This window comes from Hirundo rustica, chromosome 4, assembly GCF_015227805.2.
Source record: "Hirundo rustica isolate bHirRus1 chromosome 4, bHirRus1.pri.v3, whole genome shotgun sequence".
NCBI lineage: Eukaryota > Metazoa > Chordata > Aves > Passeriformes > Hirundinidae > Hirundo > Hirundo rustica.
Genome location: NC_053453.1, coordinates 66,431,394 through 66,449,649, shown reverse-complemented (window position 1 = coordinate 66,449,649; position 18,256 = coordinate 66,431,394). Strand labels below are relative to the sequence as shown.

At 51.9% G+C, this 18,256-nt stretch overlaps 2 protein-coding genes across 3 annotated transcripts in view; both read right to left on the bottom strand.

Annotated features, from left to right (window-relative positions):
• Positions 1-105: 105 nt before the first annotated feature.
• The window catches only part of LOC120752042 (lactosylceramide 4-alpha-galactosyltransferase-like), a 34,050-nt gene continuing 15,899 nt past the window's right edge, over positions 106-18,256 (bottom strand). For both annotated transcript variants that reach the window (XM_040062668.2, XM_040062669.2), the window contains 2 exons: positions 6,650-6,758; positions 106-4,195 (listed from right to left, as the gene is read on the bottom strand). In XM_040062668.2, the coding sequence (XP_039918602.1) occupies positions 3,059-4,192 (1,134 nt within the window). In that variant the 5' untranslated portion in view covers positions 4,193-4,195; positions 6,650-6,758 and the 3' untranslated portion in view covers positions 106-3,058. The remainder of the gene's footprint in view (positions 4,196-6,649; positions 6,759-18,256) is intronic.
• Positions 11,117-14,566, bottom strand: LOC120752044 (lactosylceramide 4-alpha-galactosyltransferase-like). The gene is made up of 2 exons (XM_040062673.1): positions 14,425-14,566; positions 11,117-12,702 (listed from the first exon to the last, which is right to left on the bottom strand). Exon 2 carries the CDS (start codon positions 12,697-12,699, stop codon positions 11,566-11,568), a length of 1,134 nt encoding a protein of 377 aa, XP_039918607.1. The 5' UTR covers positions 12,700-12,702; positions 14,425-14,566; the 3' UTR covers positions 11,117-11,565.

Genomic DNA, 18,256 nt, shown 5'->3' with positions numbered 1-18,256 from the left:
CAAAACCATGAAACATACTCCTGCTCACATTAAATTTACATCTAAATTACAATCAGTTTTCCCTTGTGCACGGTAGCCCTGTACTTTTCAGCAAATAATGGCATTTAGAAAAAGGTTGTATTAAAATTGATATACATATTTCTCTTATTTGTTAATCACTGCATATCTAAAAGAGCAATAACCACACATTGCTTACACTTTACCTTCCAGACAGAAGCTTTGATTTGGCAAAGGCAGAATTCCAGGATGTTTTTGTTTCCTCTTCTTGTTTAATAAGAAGTTAATTTCAAATGCATTTTTACAATACAATGACCTGGACACACAGGGTGGGGAGATGATTATCAGATCCACAGCAGACCTTAAAATATTTTTTTGTTTCTTAACACAATTTTCATATACTCCCTATGTATTTCTGAAACACCTGGATGATAACTTCATGGTACAGGTACTAAAAGGGCTGACTCAGAAAGATGCCCTCCTTGATTTGTTGCCTGTCAACAGAGAGGATCTTGTGATGCTCTTGGGAGATTGCTGGTTGTCTTGGCCACAACAACCATGAAGCCATTGAGTTTAAAAACTCTGGTGACAGGAGGAAAAGTGCCAACAAAACTTCAATCCTGGACATGGGAAGAGCAGACTTCAGGCTGCTCAGGGAACCAGTAAGTCAAGTCCCCTGGGAAAACGCTTTTGAAGGTCCTGGGGTCCATCAGCGCCAGTCACTTTTTAAGCAGCAGCTCCTGAAGGCACAAGAACAGGCAATTCCTAAAAATCAGAAACAAAGCAAATGAGGTAGAAGGCCACCTTGGCCGAACAGGAATCTTCTTTTGAAGATAAGGGAAAAAAGGAAAGTGTATGCCCAGGGGAAGCAAGGTCAGGTGATGTGGAAGGAATACGGAGATGCCGCTAATCACTGTAGGGGGAGAATTTGTGTGGCCAAAGCTCCATTGCAATTGAAGCCACTAGAAATGTGGGGGACAATAAAAAGAGGGTTTTAAAATACATTAATGGCAACAGGCAGTGCTGAAATGACATCAGCCTGTTACAAGTTGAGGATGCTCACTTCACAAACAGGGCCATGGACAAGGCAGAGATGTTTAATACTTTGCCTCTGTCTTCAACACTGATGACAGACTAAGGAAGTCCGAGCATTCCTGAGCTAGAAGACTGTGACTATAAGAATGAGAAACTCTGAGTTAACCTTGAAGGTGTGAGGAATCTGCTGCTCCACCTGGATCCTTATGAATCTATCGTGTGTGATGGGATTAACCTGAGAAAACATAAAGAGCTGGCTGATATCATCACAAGGCACCTCTCGATAATTTTTGAACAGTCTTGCAAACCTGAAGAGGTCCCAGTTTTCAAAGAGGACAAGAAGGATGACCCTGGAAGCTACAGGTCTTTCAGTCTCACTTCAGTGCCAGGTGAAATTACGGAGATGACGATGATTATTCCAGGAGGTATTGAAAAACACCTGAAGGACAACACAATCACTGGTCACAGCCAGGACATCTTCATGAGAGGAAAGTCCTGCTTATCAAAACTAATTTTCTTTTAGGCTAAGGTAACCGACCCAGTTGATCAAAAAACATCAGTAGATGTAATCTTTTTGGATTTCAGTAAAGCTTTGGATATCATCTATCTCAGTGTGCAGCCTACAGCTGGATAAACACATAATGTGATGGATGAGCATCTTGCTCGTGGGTCAAGCACAAAGAATGACAGTAACTGGGGTGAGAGTAGACTGGCAGCCTGTCACTTGTGGCATTCCACAGGGCACCATCTTAGGCCCTGTTCTCTTAAAAATCCTCATGAAAAGCTTGAAAGCAGGACAGGAAGGGATACTAAGTAATTGCAGATGGTACAAAACTGGGTGGAGCTGTTGACTCCCTCAAGGGTGAAGAGGTCCTGCAGAGAGCCCTGGATAAATGACAGGGCTGGGCAATCACCATCCCTGTGAAGTTTAACAAAGACAAGGGCTGGATTCTGCACGTAGAACGGGACAGCCCCGGATGTACAGGCAAGGGAACAGGAGGCTGGAGAGCAGTGTTGTGGAAAGGGATGTGGGGGTTCCTGGTTGATGGCGATCTGGACATGAGCCAGCAGTGACCAGCAGGGACATCCCTGTCCTGGGGACACCAGGGCCAGCATCACTGGCCAGGACAGGGAGGGGACTATCCCACCCCGCTCTGGGCTGGGGCAGCCTCACCTGGAATACTGTGTGTGGTTTTGGGTGCAGCACTACAGGAAAGTCCTAAAGCTCTCAGAGAGTGTCCAAAGGAGGGACATGGAGATGGTGAAGGGCCTGAAGGGGAAGCCACAAAAGGAGCAGCTGAGGGCACTTGGTCTGTTCAGCTGGAGAAGAGCAGACTAAGGTCAGAGCTCACAGCAGTTCTGCAGCTTCCTCACGAGGGGAAGAGGAGGGGCGGGTACTGAGCTCTGCTCTGTGTGACCAGGGACAGGACCCAGGGAATGGCTGGAGCTGTGTCAGGGGAGGGGCAGGGTAGATATCAGGAAAAGATTCTTCCCCCAGAGTGTGCTGGGGCACTGAACAGGCTCCCCAGGGAATGGTCACAGCCCCAAGGACAATGCTTTAATCCAGGGTGTGATTGTTGGAGTGTCCTGTCCACTGGCAAGGGTCAGGGGTTGGACCCATGATGGTCGTGGGTATTCAAACACAGAATATTCTGGGAAAATTATAAATGTGACAGAGAGCAAGGCAAGGGTCCCTACAGCTGTTGAAACATCACAAGGGGCTGCTCAGGCCAGGACTGACAAGAGGAGCCATTGGAGATCACCAAGAGAGGACCAGCTGAGAGATGCAGATGAACCAGGTCAACCTTCCCTGCAGCAAAAGGTCTCCTGAAGGACAGCAAGAGAGGCTGACCTCAGGTTCTGCTGTAAATTTGAAACTCAAAGGATCTGAGGCAGATATCAGCAATGGTACAAAACTGTCACACAGAACACCTGTGCTGAGGACTAGGAGCCAGCTCTGGGGAAGGTCAAAGGCACTCAGTTTCCTTCAGTCCGAGGAACATCCCTGCAGCCAAGGGCCCACAGGTCACACTGCGCTCCTTGACAACTCTTCAGAGTCCTGTTTCATCTTTGCGTAGGTGGCAGGGCAGAACTGGGAATAGAGCTGAGCCAGCAGAGCCTGGGAGGGGATCTCTAACTTGGTCCCGTGGCTCAGTTTGTTCCATATGTGCACGGCATAGGTGTTCTGCAGGAGTTTGTGGAACTCCAAGGCACTGACTGCCTCAAACAACTTCTTCCAGTCCTGCCAGGGAATAGGATAAACAACTTCTGGGGCAAGAGCACTCACACCTTTGCAGCTCGTGCTCTTGATAGTCTCGAGGGAGCACCACTGCTTGAAGACACGAGTTAGGAGCTCCGGGCCCTGATGGCCCCAGATCCAGCCATTGTAGTTCTGCACAAAGTCCTGCATGCAAAGCTCTATGAACTTGTGCTTGGGCTTAAAGGACAGAAAGGCCCCATTCAGTTCCTTGTCATCCTGAATCCCAAGGGCATTGGTGAGGTTCTGTAAGTTCTTAAGCACAATGAAGTCTGTATCCAGGTAGATGCCACCAAATTTCCACATGAGAACAATCCTGCAGGCATCAGACAGGACATGTAAAAAATGAGGCTCCTGCTGCCGCTGAGGGTGCAAGTACCATTGTGCCAAAGGTGTTCCAGAAAAGAGCTCTGTCAAGTCCAGGGGCTGTATTTCCACATTGGGGAAGCAGCTGAACAAGGAGAAAGCCCAGTGCTTGGGTATGGAGGCGTTCTCTTTGGCCAAGCCTTTCATGAGCACCACAACTTTTGATGCAGGGTGTGTCCTGGCCGCTGACTCCACAGAGCATGAGAAGAGGTAACTTGGGGAAGTTTGCTCCGAGGTCTCCACAAAAAACACATTTGCTGTGGAAGGAGAGGGCTCACCAGCAATGTTGAGGGAAGAAGGCACATAGTGAGCACAGCTGATTTCAGCAGACAAGCTGTAGAGAGGGCCTCTGCTCTTGGGGTCCTCCCAGACACTCAAATACAACTTGTGGTAGGCGAAGGATACCAACACAAAGATGAGGATAAACAGGGCCCAGGGCTTGTGGCTCAGCACCACCCTGGTCAGCTTTAGGAGACAGCTGGGCATCCTGAACATCCTCTCTCCAGCCTGAGCCTGCTCTCCCGACACAGCCATCATGATCTGAAGGGAAGGAAAGAAGAGAAAAACCTGACAGATGAGGCAGCAGAGTATGAACCTTCCTTCACAGGTGTGTCCCACCTTCAGAGCAGTGCACAACAAACTCTGGGAACATCTTTAGAAACCTCATCTGTCACCCTCTAGTGTGATCGGGATACGGAAAGCAATCACACGAGAGACGAGAGATTTCACAGGGCAGAGGGTTCCTCCGAGAGAGCTCAAGTCTGAGCCAAGGTGGAGAACAAGGCAGAGAGCCCTCTGCCTGTTTATTTCTTACTTTTTATACATTTGTGGGTCTGGCTGAAGATTGGCTTTTGGAGTTTCTACCTCTCAGCCAACTGGCCAGACCAACTGTCAGTTACAATTGTTTTCAGGTTAGAAATATTCAAACAAAGGACAGAGAATGAAAAACAAATGATTTGTTTATGTTACATATGTGGGAAAAAGGTAGAAACTGCTCCTAATATTGTGCAGTAGCTTAAAGGTCTGACTCCATTTTATGAACAATCAAAAGGCTTTAAAAAACTCAAAAAAAACTAGGGTAACACTAGAACTTCAGGTCACTGTGAACACGAGACATGAGACACGTAGGCAAAGCCACTGGCAGGAGGAAATAGGAATGTTCCTTATGACCATTGCTAGAGCCCTGTCAACAGACACTGTGTCGAGCTAAGGCCCAGTGACAGCTGGTTGTCGTGAGGAGAGTTGGTTTCTCCTGATACACAACATGTCCTTCCCCCAAACCAAACACAAGCCTCAGTCATCCAGGTTGTTGGCGTGGCAGTCGCTGCCTTTCCAAACCAACCACCTGCCCCTGCAGAGAGCCTGGCCCATTGTTCCTGGCACTGCAGCCTGGCAGGATGGATGGAGGGAAGCAATTGATCCAGGGCAGCTCTGGAGGCAGATGCAGACAATAAGGTGCAGAACTGCATCTGTAAAGGGAGTTCCAAGGCTGCTTCCCAACCCTGCACAGCCCACACTTGCTCTGACCAGCTCAACTCTCCCAGTGGATCCTGCTGGTGGACAGGCAATCCCTCCTCTCTCCTGCCTTTACTTCCTCCCTTCTTCTGGCAAAAGGCAGGGATGGAGTGGAAGAGATTATTACCGAGGCAGCAACAAACAGATAAGTCAGTCTGGCTCCATCCTCAGCATTAGCATCAGCACTGCTGCCCTTGCCTCTCCCTAAACTGAAGGGCAACAGAAGCAGCACCCAGAAGCAGCACCTCCTGCGACCACCACCGGGCCCCAAAGGTCAACAGGCAAGAGCACATGAAGAAGCAATGAGGAAGGCTGCGTCTTTTAGGACCAGAGGAAATAGTCTCAAGTTGCGTCGAGGGAGGTTGGAGTGGACATTACTCAGAATTTTACGCCCTGGAAGAGTTATCAGGCATTAGCACAGGCAGCCCAAGAAAGCAGTGGAGCCACTGTCCCTGGAGGTATTTAACAGACATGTCGGTGTGGCACTTAGGGGCTTGGTTTAGTGGTGGACTTGGCAGAGCGGGCTTTGGGGTCAGACCCGGGCACTCAAAGGTCTCTTCCACCCTAAAGGCTTCCACCTTTTCTCCTGCCTCCATGAGCTCCCTCTCCAAAGCTCCAGGCTCCAGGACAGAAAGGTTCAGGAAAGAGGAAAAGCTTTAATCCAACAGCTGTAACCAAAGTGGCAGGGAACACGACAGAGGACCCAGCAGGCACGGTCCCATTTGTCCCTGCTGCTCGATCACTGTGCCTGGGTCACATTCGGAGCTTCCCCTGTGGCCAAAACCAACTTGTCAGCCTCACTGGGAGGCATCCAAAGGCTGGAGCATGGAGCCATCACTCTGCACCAGGCACTGGGGGACAGAGCAGAGGCACTGACAGACAAATGATCAGCTTGGGATCCCCAGGTTTTCTCCTCATGCACAAACGATCAGCTCGGGATCCCCAGGTTTTCTCCTCATGCACAAATGATCAGCTCGGGATCCCCAGGTTTTCTCCTCATGCACAAATGATCAGCTTGGGATCCCCAGGTTTTCTCCTCCCGCACAGAAACGCCAGCGTGTGCTGCCCGTGCTACAGACAACAAAACCCAGCCCACCCTGCCTTTTACAGATCATACCCTCCACACCATAGCTGGGTTAACCACGTAAATAATTTTTGCTTTGCAAGCACAAGAAGTGAAAGTGGTACAGGTTTGGGGGGAAGTTCCTGTGCAGTAGAGGAGCAGGAAAGCACCATGCTAATCTAACCACAAGCAAGGTTTGAGGTTGTTGGTGTATTTTGTGGAAGAGACAGAAAATTTCCACCATCATATCTCTATAAAGTTAGAAATATATTTCTGCTTTTGGAGCAGATAAGGCAAAGTTTAGATGCTGCATTAGCCAGAGCAATTCTTTTACAAAACAAACACAGGAAGCCTGGGTTAATTTCTTCCCCTGAAAACACAAACGCCATTGTAAATAAACTAGAAATACTACTCACCTGTCCCCCGCTTTCAAGACGCCACAGAATTCACAGCTCAGCTGGAGAAGTGTTTTAAGAGGTTGGTGTCTGTGAGAGTGCCTACAACTCCATGTTCTGGCACTTCCTCCTTCCGAAAAGAAATGATAGGAGAAAAAGTCTGAATACGTGGAAAAACACAATAGATGAAGGAGGATGTGACATCATTTACCCAGTGAGTAGGCCATAAAAAGGATGTAGATAGTGCTGCAAAGAACCCATCTAATTATAAAGAAATCATGGAAAAAAAGGAGGAAATACAGACATCATTGTCACTACACTTTAAGCTTTATTCTGTGCCAGGAAAATATTGGGTTTGTTTTCTCCTATTTTGCTAAAAATTCCCAGGGCTCACACTGCCTCTGGGTCTGCCACTGATAACAGAGCTGACCCTTCCATAGAGCTGCCTGCTCACACCCTGAGCCCCAGGTACAGAATGCCCCCTTTAGAAATACACACAGTTAACCAGAGGCTTTACTGGTTCATTAGGAAATACTCCCTCATATGCCGGGGACCTCACTGAAGGACATTGCCACATTCAGGTGTCCCTCATTCTATGGGAGTTCCCCCCTGCCCCCGTGATCAAGGGTGGCTGTCCTTCCCTTGCGTAAGACCCACTGGCACCTTCATAAATCCATCCTTTATCAGTACAGACACTAAACCTAGGGTTTATTGCAGTTCTTCCTCAGCTGCCTGAAACAAAAATTGCTCTGCAGAGTCCCAGACCCCTCTCCTCTCCCCAGGCCCTTCCATGAACGGCAGCACCATGGATGGACTCCTGACAACTCTTCTCTCAGCACAGGGACCCCACAACCACTCTGGGCTACCCCATCCAGTGTCTCACCACCATTCCTTTCATTCTAACTTGCCACAGTTCAATTTGTGCCCATTGTGTCTCCTGCCATCTCTGCATTCAACAGAGGAGAGTCTCGCTCGTGTCCTTCACCCACCCACCCCCAGTCAGGTCTTTGCACACCCTGACCAGACAGCCCAGCCTGCTCGAGCCCAAGAAAAGTCAGCAGAGCTCTGCCAGCCTCTCCTCACGCACCGTGTGCTCCAGTGCCCTGCTCACCTCAGCGGCCCTTTGCCAGACTTGCTCCAGTACGGACACGCCTCCCCCATGCTGGGATTCCAGAAGCAGCCCTGCAGGTGTGTCTCACCAGGGCTGAGCGCTGGCCAAGGATTCCCACCAGAGGTGCACAGATGATCCCACATCATCCACTGCCTACATCCTTGGTGACATCTTCAGCTTACCAGGTGTCTCCTGGACTCCCACCCAGCAGAGAGGAGAAACTCCAGGAGTTTCCTGAAGCATGTGGAACAGAACTTCCTGACACAGTTGGCAGGCAAGCCCACCAGGGGAGGTGTCCCAGGGCATCTGCTGTTTGCAAACAGAGGAGCACTGGTGCAAGATGAGGCTGCCAAAGGCCATCTTGGGTACAGTGACCGGGACATGATTTGAGTTCTCAATGGAGAGAGGGAGGGAGGGAGAACGGAAAGGGGTCAGGGAGAGCACTACCTCAGACTTGTGGAGGACAGGCCTCTTTAGACCACTGGCTGAGAGAATCCCTTGGGAGGCAGTCCTGAGGGGCCAAGGAGCCCAGGAAGGCTGGACATTCCTCAGGAAGGAGGCCCTACAGGTGGAGAAGGAGCCCATTCCAATGTGCTGTAAGAGGGTTCACGGAAGGCGGGCCAGAATGAACAGCAAGCTTCCACTGGGACTCAGGAAAGAGCAGAGAGTTCAGCAGCTCTGGAAGAAGAGTCAGGCAACTCAGGAAGACTACAAAAACGTCATTAAGTTAATCATGACAGAGCAAAGAGAGAAAACTAGAAGGGTAAAAGTCCAGCTAGAAGTCAGTCTGGCCACCGGCATAAAAGTTAAGAAAAAATGCTTTTCCAAATGCATTAATAACAAAAAGAAGCCAAGGAGATTCTCCATCCTTTATTGCATGCTGGGTGGGAACACAACCTTCAGGGATGAGGAAAAGGCTGAGGTACTCCATGCCTTCTTGACCTCAGCCTTTAACTGAAAGCCCGGTTGCCCTCTGCATATCCAGCCCCCTGAGCTGGAAGACAGAAACAGAGAGCAGAATGAAGTCCCCACACTGCAGGAAGAAGTTGTTAGTGAGCTGCTGTGCTGCCCAGACATGCACAAGTCTAGGGAGATGCCATCCTTCCTCCCACGGCTGTGCAGGGGGCTGGTGAAGCAGCTCACACAGCTCCACCCTCCATCGTTTATCAGCTGCCCTGGTTAACTGCAGAGCTCCTGGGTGACCAGAGGATGGACAATGTGACACCCAACGGAAAAGGCTTGGAAGGACAACCGGGGGAGCCACAGGCCTGTCAGCCTGACCTCGGTGCCCGGGAAGGGTATGGAGCAGATCACCTGGACTGCATCCACGCGATGTGTGCTGCACCACTGGGGCATCAGACCCAGCCAGCAGGGGCTGAAGCAGGTCCTGCTTGGCTGACCCAACCTCCTTCTATGAACACCTGATGGATGGGGAAGGGCTGTGGATGTTGTGCACCTGGGCGTCCAGGAAAGCCTTTTTGATCGTTGCTCCCACCGCATTCTCCTGAAGAACCTCGTCCTTGCAGCCCACAGATTTAACTGGTTGCCTGTTTGCAGGGAAAAAAACTGCCTGGGTGGCAGGGCCAAGAGAGTGGTGGTGGAATTAATCCAGCTGGCAGCACGTCCCTGGTGCTGTACCCCAGGGACCACTGTCAGGGCCAGTCCTGTTTCATATCTTTGAGGTTCAACAAGGCCAAGTGCCACATCCTGCCCCTGGGTCACAGCAAGCCCCAGCAGCTCCAGGCTGGGGAAGAGTGGCTGGGAAGAGCCCAGCAGGAGAGGGCCTGGGCCTCTGCTCCATGGTGCACGGCCAGCACAGTGCACGCCCGGGTGGGCAGGAAGCCAGTGGCTCCCGGGCTGGGTCAGCAGGGGAGCGGGCAGCAGCACCGGGGCAGTGACTGTCCCCCTGTCACGGCGAGGCCTCAGCCCAAGGGCTGCGTCCAGTTCTGGGCCTGGCACTGCAGGATGGACGCTGAGGGGCTGGAGCGTGTCCAGGGAAGGGAACAGAGCTGGGCAAGGGGATGGAGCACAAGTCTGATGAATGGAAGCTGAGGGAGCTGGGGGTGTTTAACCTGGAGGAAAAGGAGGCTCGGGAAGACTTACGCCTCTCCACAACTCTCAGAGAGGGGAGGAGGGCACAGCCAGGTGGGGGTGAGGTTCTGCTCTCAGGGAAGAAGGGACAGGACGAGGGGAAAATCAATAGAATGGTTTGGGGTGGAAGAGACATTAAAGATCATCTTGTTCCACCCCTCCTGTCATGGGCAGGGACACCTTCCACTATCCCAGCTTGCTCCAATCACCGTCCAACCCTGTCTTGGACACTGCCAGGGATGAGACAGCCACAGCTGCTCTGGGCAACCTGTGCCAGGGCCTCACCACCCTCACAGGGAACAATTTCTTCCTCATATCCAATCTAAACCTGCTCTCTGTCAGTGTGAAGCCATTGCCCCTTGTCCTGTCACTGCAAGCCCTTGTCAAGAGTCTCTCTCCATCTTTCCTGTGGGCTCCCTTCAGGCACTGCAAGGCCACAGTGAGGTCACCCCAAAGCCTTCTCCTCTCCAGGCTGAACCATCCCAATTCCCTCAGCCTTTCCTCCCAGCAGAGCTGCTCCATCCCTGTGCTGCCCTTGGTGTCCCTGCTCTGGCCTGGCTCCAGCAGCTTCCTGTGCTGGGATCCCAGGGCTGGATGCAGCACTCCCTGCACCATGGTAGGTTCAGCTGAGATATGAGGAAAAAATTTCAGAGTGCCTAAGCACTGTGTGCCACCAGCTCCCCAGGGAAGTGCTGGAGTCACCATTCCTGGAAGTGCTCCAAAAATGAGTACACACGACACTTGGGGATAAAGGCTGGTGGATATGGTTATACTGAATTGAAGGTTGGACTCGATGATCTTGGAGGTCTTTTCCAACCTTCATGTGCTTCTGAGTTTCTGTTTCTGTCACTGGGGACTCTGCTCTGAGTCCTGGACCTGGTCCTTCGGCGCATGTGGACCTGTTGTCCTCTGGACTTCCACAATGGGCTCAATATTCCAATGAAAGGGACATCATCCTCCTCACAGCACTGCAGAAACAGGCAATGCTGAGACCCTCTGGACTGTGACAATGGCTGGTTAGATGTTGGTATCCTACTAGAATTACTGCAGCAGAGCAAGGATCTTTATAAATTCTGCTTCCAAAAGAAGTGCTTTTGTCTATTTCTTTTCCTGAGGAGGCCCAGAAAAAAAAATCATCCCACAGCTGTGGAACTGGAATGAGTAGGAAGCATCATTTGAACTTTTCTCACTTTGGAAGAACTTCACACTGAGCCACACATGGATCTAAAATGTTTTCTGCTCCTTATCTTCATATACTTGTCATGCATTTCCCCAGGCGTAAATGATCTTTGCCACCAGGAAGTTCCGTTCTGAGCTCCAGCAAACAGTGCCCTTTGGCACTGCCTGGCAGTGATTTACAAACTCAGCAAGGCCACACAGAGGAAGGCAAGGGTCCCTACAGCTGTTGAAACATCACAAGGGGCTGCTCAGGCCAGGACTGACAAGAGGAGCCATTGGAGATCACCAAGAGAGGACCAGCTGAGAGACGCAGATGAACCAGGTCAACCTTCCCTGCAGCAAAAAGTCTCCTGAAAGACAGCAAGAGAGGCTGACCTCAGGTTCTGCTGTAAATTTGAAACTCAAAGGATCTGAGGCAGATATCAGCAATGGCAAAAACCACAGAGCTGTCACACAAAACACCTGTGCTGAGGACTAGGAGCCAACTCTGGGGAAGGTCAAAGGCACTCAGTTTCCTTCAGTCTGAGGAACATCCCTGCAGCCAAGGGCCCACAGGTCACACTGCGCTCCTTGACAACTCTTCAGAGTCCTGTTTCATCTTTGCGTAGGTGGCAGGGCAGAACTGGGAATAGAGCTGAGCCAGCAGAGCCTGGGAGGGGATCTCTAACTTGGTCCCGTGGCTCAGTTTGTTCCATATGTGCACGGCATAGGTGTTCTGCAGGAGTTTGTGGAACTCCAAGGCACTGACTGCCTCAAACAACTTCTTCCAGTCCTGCCAGGGAATAGGATAAACAACTTCTGGGGCAAGAGCACTCACACCTTTGCACCTCGTGCTCTTGATAGTCTCGAGGGAGCACCACTGCTTGAAGACACGAGTTAGGAGTTCCGGGCCCTGGTGGCCCCAGATCCAGCCATTGTAGTTCTGCACAAAGTCCTGCATGCAAAGCTCTATGAACTTGTGCTTGGGCTTAAAGGACAGAAAGGCCCCATTCAGTTCCTTGTCATCCTGAATCCCAAGGGCATTGGTGAGGTTCTGTAAGTTCTTAAGCACAATGAAGTCTGTATCCAGGTAGATGCCACCAAATTTCCACATGAGAACAATCCTGCAGGCGTCAGACAGGACGGGTAAAAAATGAGGCTCCTGCTGCCGCTGAGGCTGCAAGTACCATTGTGCCAAAGGTGTTCCAGAAAAGAGCTCTGTCAAGTCCAGGGGCTGTATTTCCACATTGGGGAAGCAGCTGAACAAGGAGAAAGCCCAGTGCTTGGGTATGGAGGCGTTCTCTTTGGCCAAGCCTTTCATGAGCACCACGACTTTTGATGCAGGGTGTGTCCTGGCCGCTGACTCCACAGAGCATGAGAAGAGGTAACTTGGGGAAGTTTGCTCCGAGGTCTCCACAAAAAACACATTTGCTGTGGAAGGAGAGGGCTCACCAGCAATGTTGAGGGAAGAAGGCACATAGTGAGCACAGCTGATTTCAGCAGACAAGCTGTAGGGGAGGCCTCTGCTCTTGGGGTCCTCCCAGACACTCGAATACAACTTGTGGTAGGCGAAGGATACCAACACAAAGATGAGGATAAACAGGGCCCAGGGCTTGTGGCTCAGCACCACCCTGGTCAGCTTTAGGAGACAGCTGGGCATCCTGAACATCCTCTCTCCAGCCTGAGCCTGCTCTCCCGACACAGCCGTCATGATCTGAAGGGAAGGATAGAAGAGAAAAAACCTGACAGATGAGGCAGCAGAGTATGAACCTTCCTTCACAGGTGTGTCCCACCTTCAGAGCAGTGCACAACAAACTCTGGGAACATCTTTAGAAACCTCATCTGTCACACTCTAGAACTTCAGGTCACTGTGAACATGAGACGTAGGCAAAGCCGCTGGCAGGAGGAAATAGGAATGTTCCTTATGACCATTGCTAGAGCCCTGTCAACAGACACTGTGTCGAGCTAAGGCCCAGTGACAGCTGGTTGTCGTGAGGAGAGTTGGTTTCTCCTGATACACAACATGTCCTTCCCCCAAACCAAACACAAGCTTCAGTCTTCCAGGTTGTTGGCGTGGCAGTCGCTGCCTTTCCAAACCAACCACCTGCCCCTGCAGAGAGCCTGGCCCATTGTTCCTGGCACTGCAGCCTGGCAGGATGGATGGAGGGAAGCAATTGATCCAGGGCAGCTCTGGAGGCAGATGCAGACAATAAGGTGCAGAACTGCATCTGTAAAGGGAGTTCCAAGGCTGCTTCCCAACCCTGCACAGCCCACACTTGCTCTGACCAGCTCAACTCTCCCAGTGGATCCTGCTGGTGGACAGGCAATCCCTCCTCTCTCCTGCCTTTACTTCCTCCCTTCTTCTGGCAAAAGGCAGGGATGGAGTGGAAGAGATTATTACCGAGGCAGCAACAAACAGATAAGTCAGTCTGGCTCCATCCTCAGCATTAGCATCAGCACTGCTGCCCTTGCCTCTCCCTAAACTGAAGGGCAACAGAAGCAGCACCCAGAAGCAGCACCTCCTGCGACCACCACCGGGCCCCAAAGGTCAACAGGCAAGAGCACATGAAGAAGCAACGAGGAAGGCTGCATCTTTTAGGACCAGAGGAAATGGTCTCAAGTTGCGTCGAGGGAGGTTGAGTGGACATTACTCAGAATTTTACGCCCTGGAAGAGTTATCAGGCATTAGCACAGGCAGCCCAAGAAAGCAGTGGAGCCACTGTCCCTGGAGGTATTTAACAGACATGTCGGTGTGGCACTTAGGGGCTTGGTTTAGTGGTGGACTTGGCAGAGCGGGCTTTGGGGTCAGACCCGGGCACTCAAAGGTCTCTTCCACCCTCAAGGCTTCCACCTTTTCTCCTGCCTCCATGAGCTCCCTCTCCAAAGCTCCACGCTCTGGGACAGAAAGGTTCAGGAAAGAGGAAAAGCTTTAATCCAACAGCTGTAACCAAAGAGGCAGGGAACACAACAGAGGACCCAGCGGGCACGGTCCCATTTGTCCCTGCTGCTCGATCACTGTGCCTGGGTCACACTCGGAGCTTCCCCTGTGGCCAAAACCAACTTGTCAGCCTCACTGGGAGGCATCCAAAGGCTGGAGCATGGAGCCACCACTCTGCACCAGGCACTGGGGGACAGAGCAGAGGCACCGACAGACAAATGATCACCTTGGGATCCCCAGGTTTTCTCCTCATGCACAAATGATCAGCTCGGGGTCCGCAGGAGGTTTTCTCCTCCCGCACAGAAACGCCAGCGTGTGCTGCCCTTGCTACAGACAACAAAACCCAGCCCACCCTGCCTTTTACAGACCCCCTTACATTCCCCACCCTCCACACCACAGCTGGGTTAACCCTGTAGATCACTTTCTGCACTGCAGAAGGCAAAGAGGCACAAGCTTGGCAGAACAGAACTGCTACTGTAGAGAAGGCACAAAACTCACCTGTTCCCACTTTCAGGATACCACAGAATACCCTGCTCAGCTGGAAAAGATAGTTAAGAAATTAATGTCTTAGAGGTTGACACGAAGTTTATTGTCGGATGCTTCCTTCTTCTGAAAAGGAATGATGTGACAGAGAGAGCCAGAACACAAGAGGAAAAGACAAAGGGGAGGGTCCAAAAAGATTTATGTATCCACTAACTGATGCAATACTGAACAAACCTCGTGAACAACCAAAAAGTTAAAAAGTAACTAAAACTCAGTTAAAAAATGAGCAAAATGCAACTCAAGAGGTACTACACTTTAAGCTTTATTCTGTGCCAGGAAAATTTTAGATTTGTTTTTCCTATTTTACTCAAAATTCCCAGCATTCATACAGTTTATTGGGCTGCCACTGATAACAGAGCTGACCCTTCCATAGAGCTGCCTGCTCACACCCTGAGCCCCAGGTACAGAATGCCCCCTTTAGAAATACACACAGTTAACCAGAGGCTTTACTGGTTCATCAGGAAATACTCCCTCATATGCCGGGGACCTCACTGAAGGACATTGCCACATTCAGGTGTCCCTCATTCTATGGGAGTTCCCCCCTGCCCCCGTGATCAAGGGTGGCTGTCCTTCCCTTGCATAAGACCCACTGGCACCTTCATAAATCCATCCTTTATCAGTACAACCACTAAACCTAGGGTTTATTGCAGTTCTTCCTCAGCTGCCTGAAACAAAAATTGCTCTGCAGAGTCCCAGACCCCTCTCCTCTCCCCAGGCCCTTCCATGAATGGCAGCACCATGGATGGACTCCTGACAACTCTTCTCTCAGCACAGGGACCCCACAACCACTCTGGGCTACCCCATCCAGTGTCTCACCACCATTCCTTTCATTCTAACTTGCCACAGTTCAATTTGTGCCCATTGTGTCTCCTGCCATCTCTGCATTCAACAGAGGAGAGTCTCGCTCGTGTCCTTCACCCACCCACCCTCAGTCAGGTCTTTGCACACCCTGACCAGACAGCCCAGCCTGCTCGAGCCCAAGAAAAGTCAGCAGAGCTCTGCCAGCCTCTCCTCACGCACCGTGTGCTCCAGTGCCCTGCTCACCTCAGCGGCCCTTTGCCAGACTTGCTCCAGTACGGACACGCCTCCCCCATGCTGGGATTCCAGAAGCAGCCCTGCAGGTGTGTCTCACCAGGGCTGAGTGCTGGCCAAGGATTCCCATCAGAGGTGCACAGATGACCCCACATCATCCACTGCCTACATCCTTGGTGACATCTTCAGCTTACCAGGTGTCTCCTGGACTCCCACCCAGCAGAAAGGAGAAACTCCAGGAGTTTCCTGAAGCATGTGGAACAGAACTTCCTGACACAGTTGGCAGGCAAGCCCACCAGGGGAGGTGTCCCAGGGCATCTGCTGTTTGCAAACAGAGGAGCACTGGTGCAAGATGAGGCTGCCAAAGGCCATCTTGGGTACAGTGACCGGGACATGATTCGATTTCAGTTCTCAATGGAGAGAGAGGGAGGGAGGGAGGATGGAAGGGGGTCAGGAAGAGCACTACCTCAGACTTGTGGAGGACAGGCCTCTTTAGACCACTGGCTGAGAGAATCCCTTGGGAGGCAGTCCTGAGGGGCCAAGGAGCCCAGGAAGGCTGGACATTCCTCAGGAAGGAGGCCCTACAGGTGGAGAAGGAGCCCATTCCAATGTGCTGTAAGAGAGTTCAGGGAAGGCGGGCCAGAATGAACAGCAAGCTTCCACTGGGACTCAGGAAAGAGCAGAGAGTTCAGCAGCTCTGGAAGAAGGATCAGGCAACTCAGGAAGACTACAAAAACGTCATTAAGTTAATCATGACAGAGCAAAGAGAGAAAACTAGAAGGGTAAAAGTCCAGCTAGAAGTCAGTCTGGCCACCGGCATAAAAGTTAAGAAAAAATGCTTTTCCAAATGCATTAATAACAAAAAGAAGCCAAGGAGATTCTCCATCCTTTATTGCATGCTGGGTGGGAACACAACCTTCAGGGATGAGGAAAAGGCTGAGGTACTCCATGCCTTCTTGACCTCAGCCTTTAACTGAAAGCCCGGTTGCCCTCTGCATATCCAGCCCCCTGAGCTGGAAGACAGAAACAGAGAGCAGAATGAAGTCCCCACACTGCAGGAAGAAGTTGTTAGTGAGCTGCTGTGCTGCCCAGACATGCACAAGTCTAGGGAGATGCCATCCTTCCTCCCACGGCTGTGCAGGGGGCTGGTGAAGCAGCTCACACAGCTCCACCCTCCATCGTTTATCAGCTGCCCTGGTTAACTGCAGAGCTCCTGGGTGACCAGAGGATGGACAATGTGACACCCAATGGAGAAGGCTTGCAAGGACAACCGGGGGAGCCACAGGCCTGTCAGCCTGACCTCGGTGCCCGGGAAGGGTATGGAGCAGATCACCTGGACTGCATCCACGCGATGTGTGCTGCACCACTGGGGCATCAGACCCAGCCAGCAGGGGCTGAAGCAGGTCCTGCTTGGCTGACCCAACCTCCTTCTATGAACACCTGATGGATGGGGAAGGGCTGTGGATGTTGTGCACCTGGGCGTCCAGGAAAGCCTTTTTGATCGTTGCTCCCACCGCATTCTCCTGAAGAACCTCGTCCTTGCAGCCCACAGATTTAACTGGTTGCCTGTTTGCAGGGAAAAAAACTGCCTGGGTGGCGGTGCCAAGAGAGTGGTGGTGGAATTAATCCAGCTGGCAGCACGTCCCTGGTGCTGTACCCCAGGGACCACTGTCAGGGCCAGTCCTGTTTCATATCTTTGAGGTTCAACAAGGCCAAGTGCCACATCCTGCCCCTGGGTCACAGCAACCCCCAGCAGCTCCAGGCTGGGGAAGAGTGGCTGGGAAGAGCCCAGCAGGAGAGGGCCTGGGCCTCTGCTCCATGGTGCACAGCCAGCACAGTGCACGCCCGGGTGGGCAGGAAGCCAGTGGCTCCCGGGCTGGGTCAGCAGGGCAGCGGGCAGCAGCACCGGGGCAGTGACTGTCCCCCTGTCACGGCGAGGCCTCAGCCCAAGGGCTGCGTCCAGTTCTGGGCCTGGCACTGCAGGATGGACGCTGAGGGGCTGGAGCGTGTCCAGGGAAGGGAACAGAGCTGGGCAAGGGGATGGAGCACAAGTCTGATGAATGGAAGCTGAGGGAGCTGGGGGTGTTTAACCTGGAGGAAAAGGAGGCTCGGGAAGACTTACGCCTCTCCACAACTCTCAGAGAGGGGAGGAGGGCACAGCCAGGTGGGGGTGAGGTTCTGCTCTCAGGGAAGAAGGGACAGGACGAGGGGAAAATCAATAGAATGGTTTGGGGTGGAAGAGACATTAAAGATCATCTTGTTCCACCCCTCCTGTCATGGGCAGGGACACCTTCCACTATCCCAGCTTGCTCCAGTCACCGTCCAACCCTGTCTTGGACACTGCCAGGGATGAGACAGCCACAGCTGGTCTGGGCAACCTGTGCCAGGGCCTCACCACCCTCACAGGGAACAATTTCTTCCTCATATCCCATCTAACCCTGCTCTCTGTCAGTGTGAAGCCATTGCCCCTTGTCCTGTCACTGCAAGCCCTTGTCAAGAGTCTCTCTCCATCTTTCCTGTGGGCTCCCTTCAGGCACTGCAAGGCCACAGTGAGGTCACCCCAAAGCCTTCTCCTCTCCAGGCTGAACCATCCCAATTCCCTCAGCCTTTCCTCCCAGCAGAGCTGCTCCATCCCTGTGCTGCCCTTGGTGTCCCTGCTCTGGCCTGGCTCCAGCAGCTTCCTGTGCTGGGATCCCAGGGCTGGATGCAGCACTCCCTGCACCATGGTAGGTTCAGCTGAGATATGAGGAAAAAA

Coding starts and splice junctions, on each gene's coding strand:
- LOC120752044 (XM_040062673.1), bottom strand. CDS start 12,699: ATGACGGCTGTGTCGGGAGAGCAGGCTCAGGCTGGAGAGAGGATGTTC.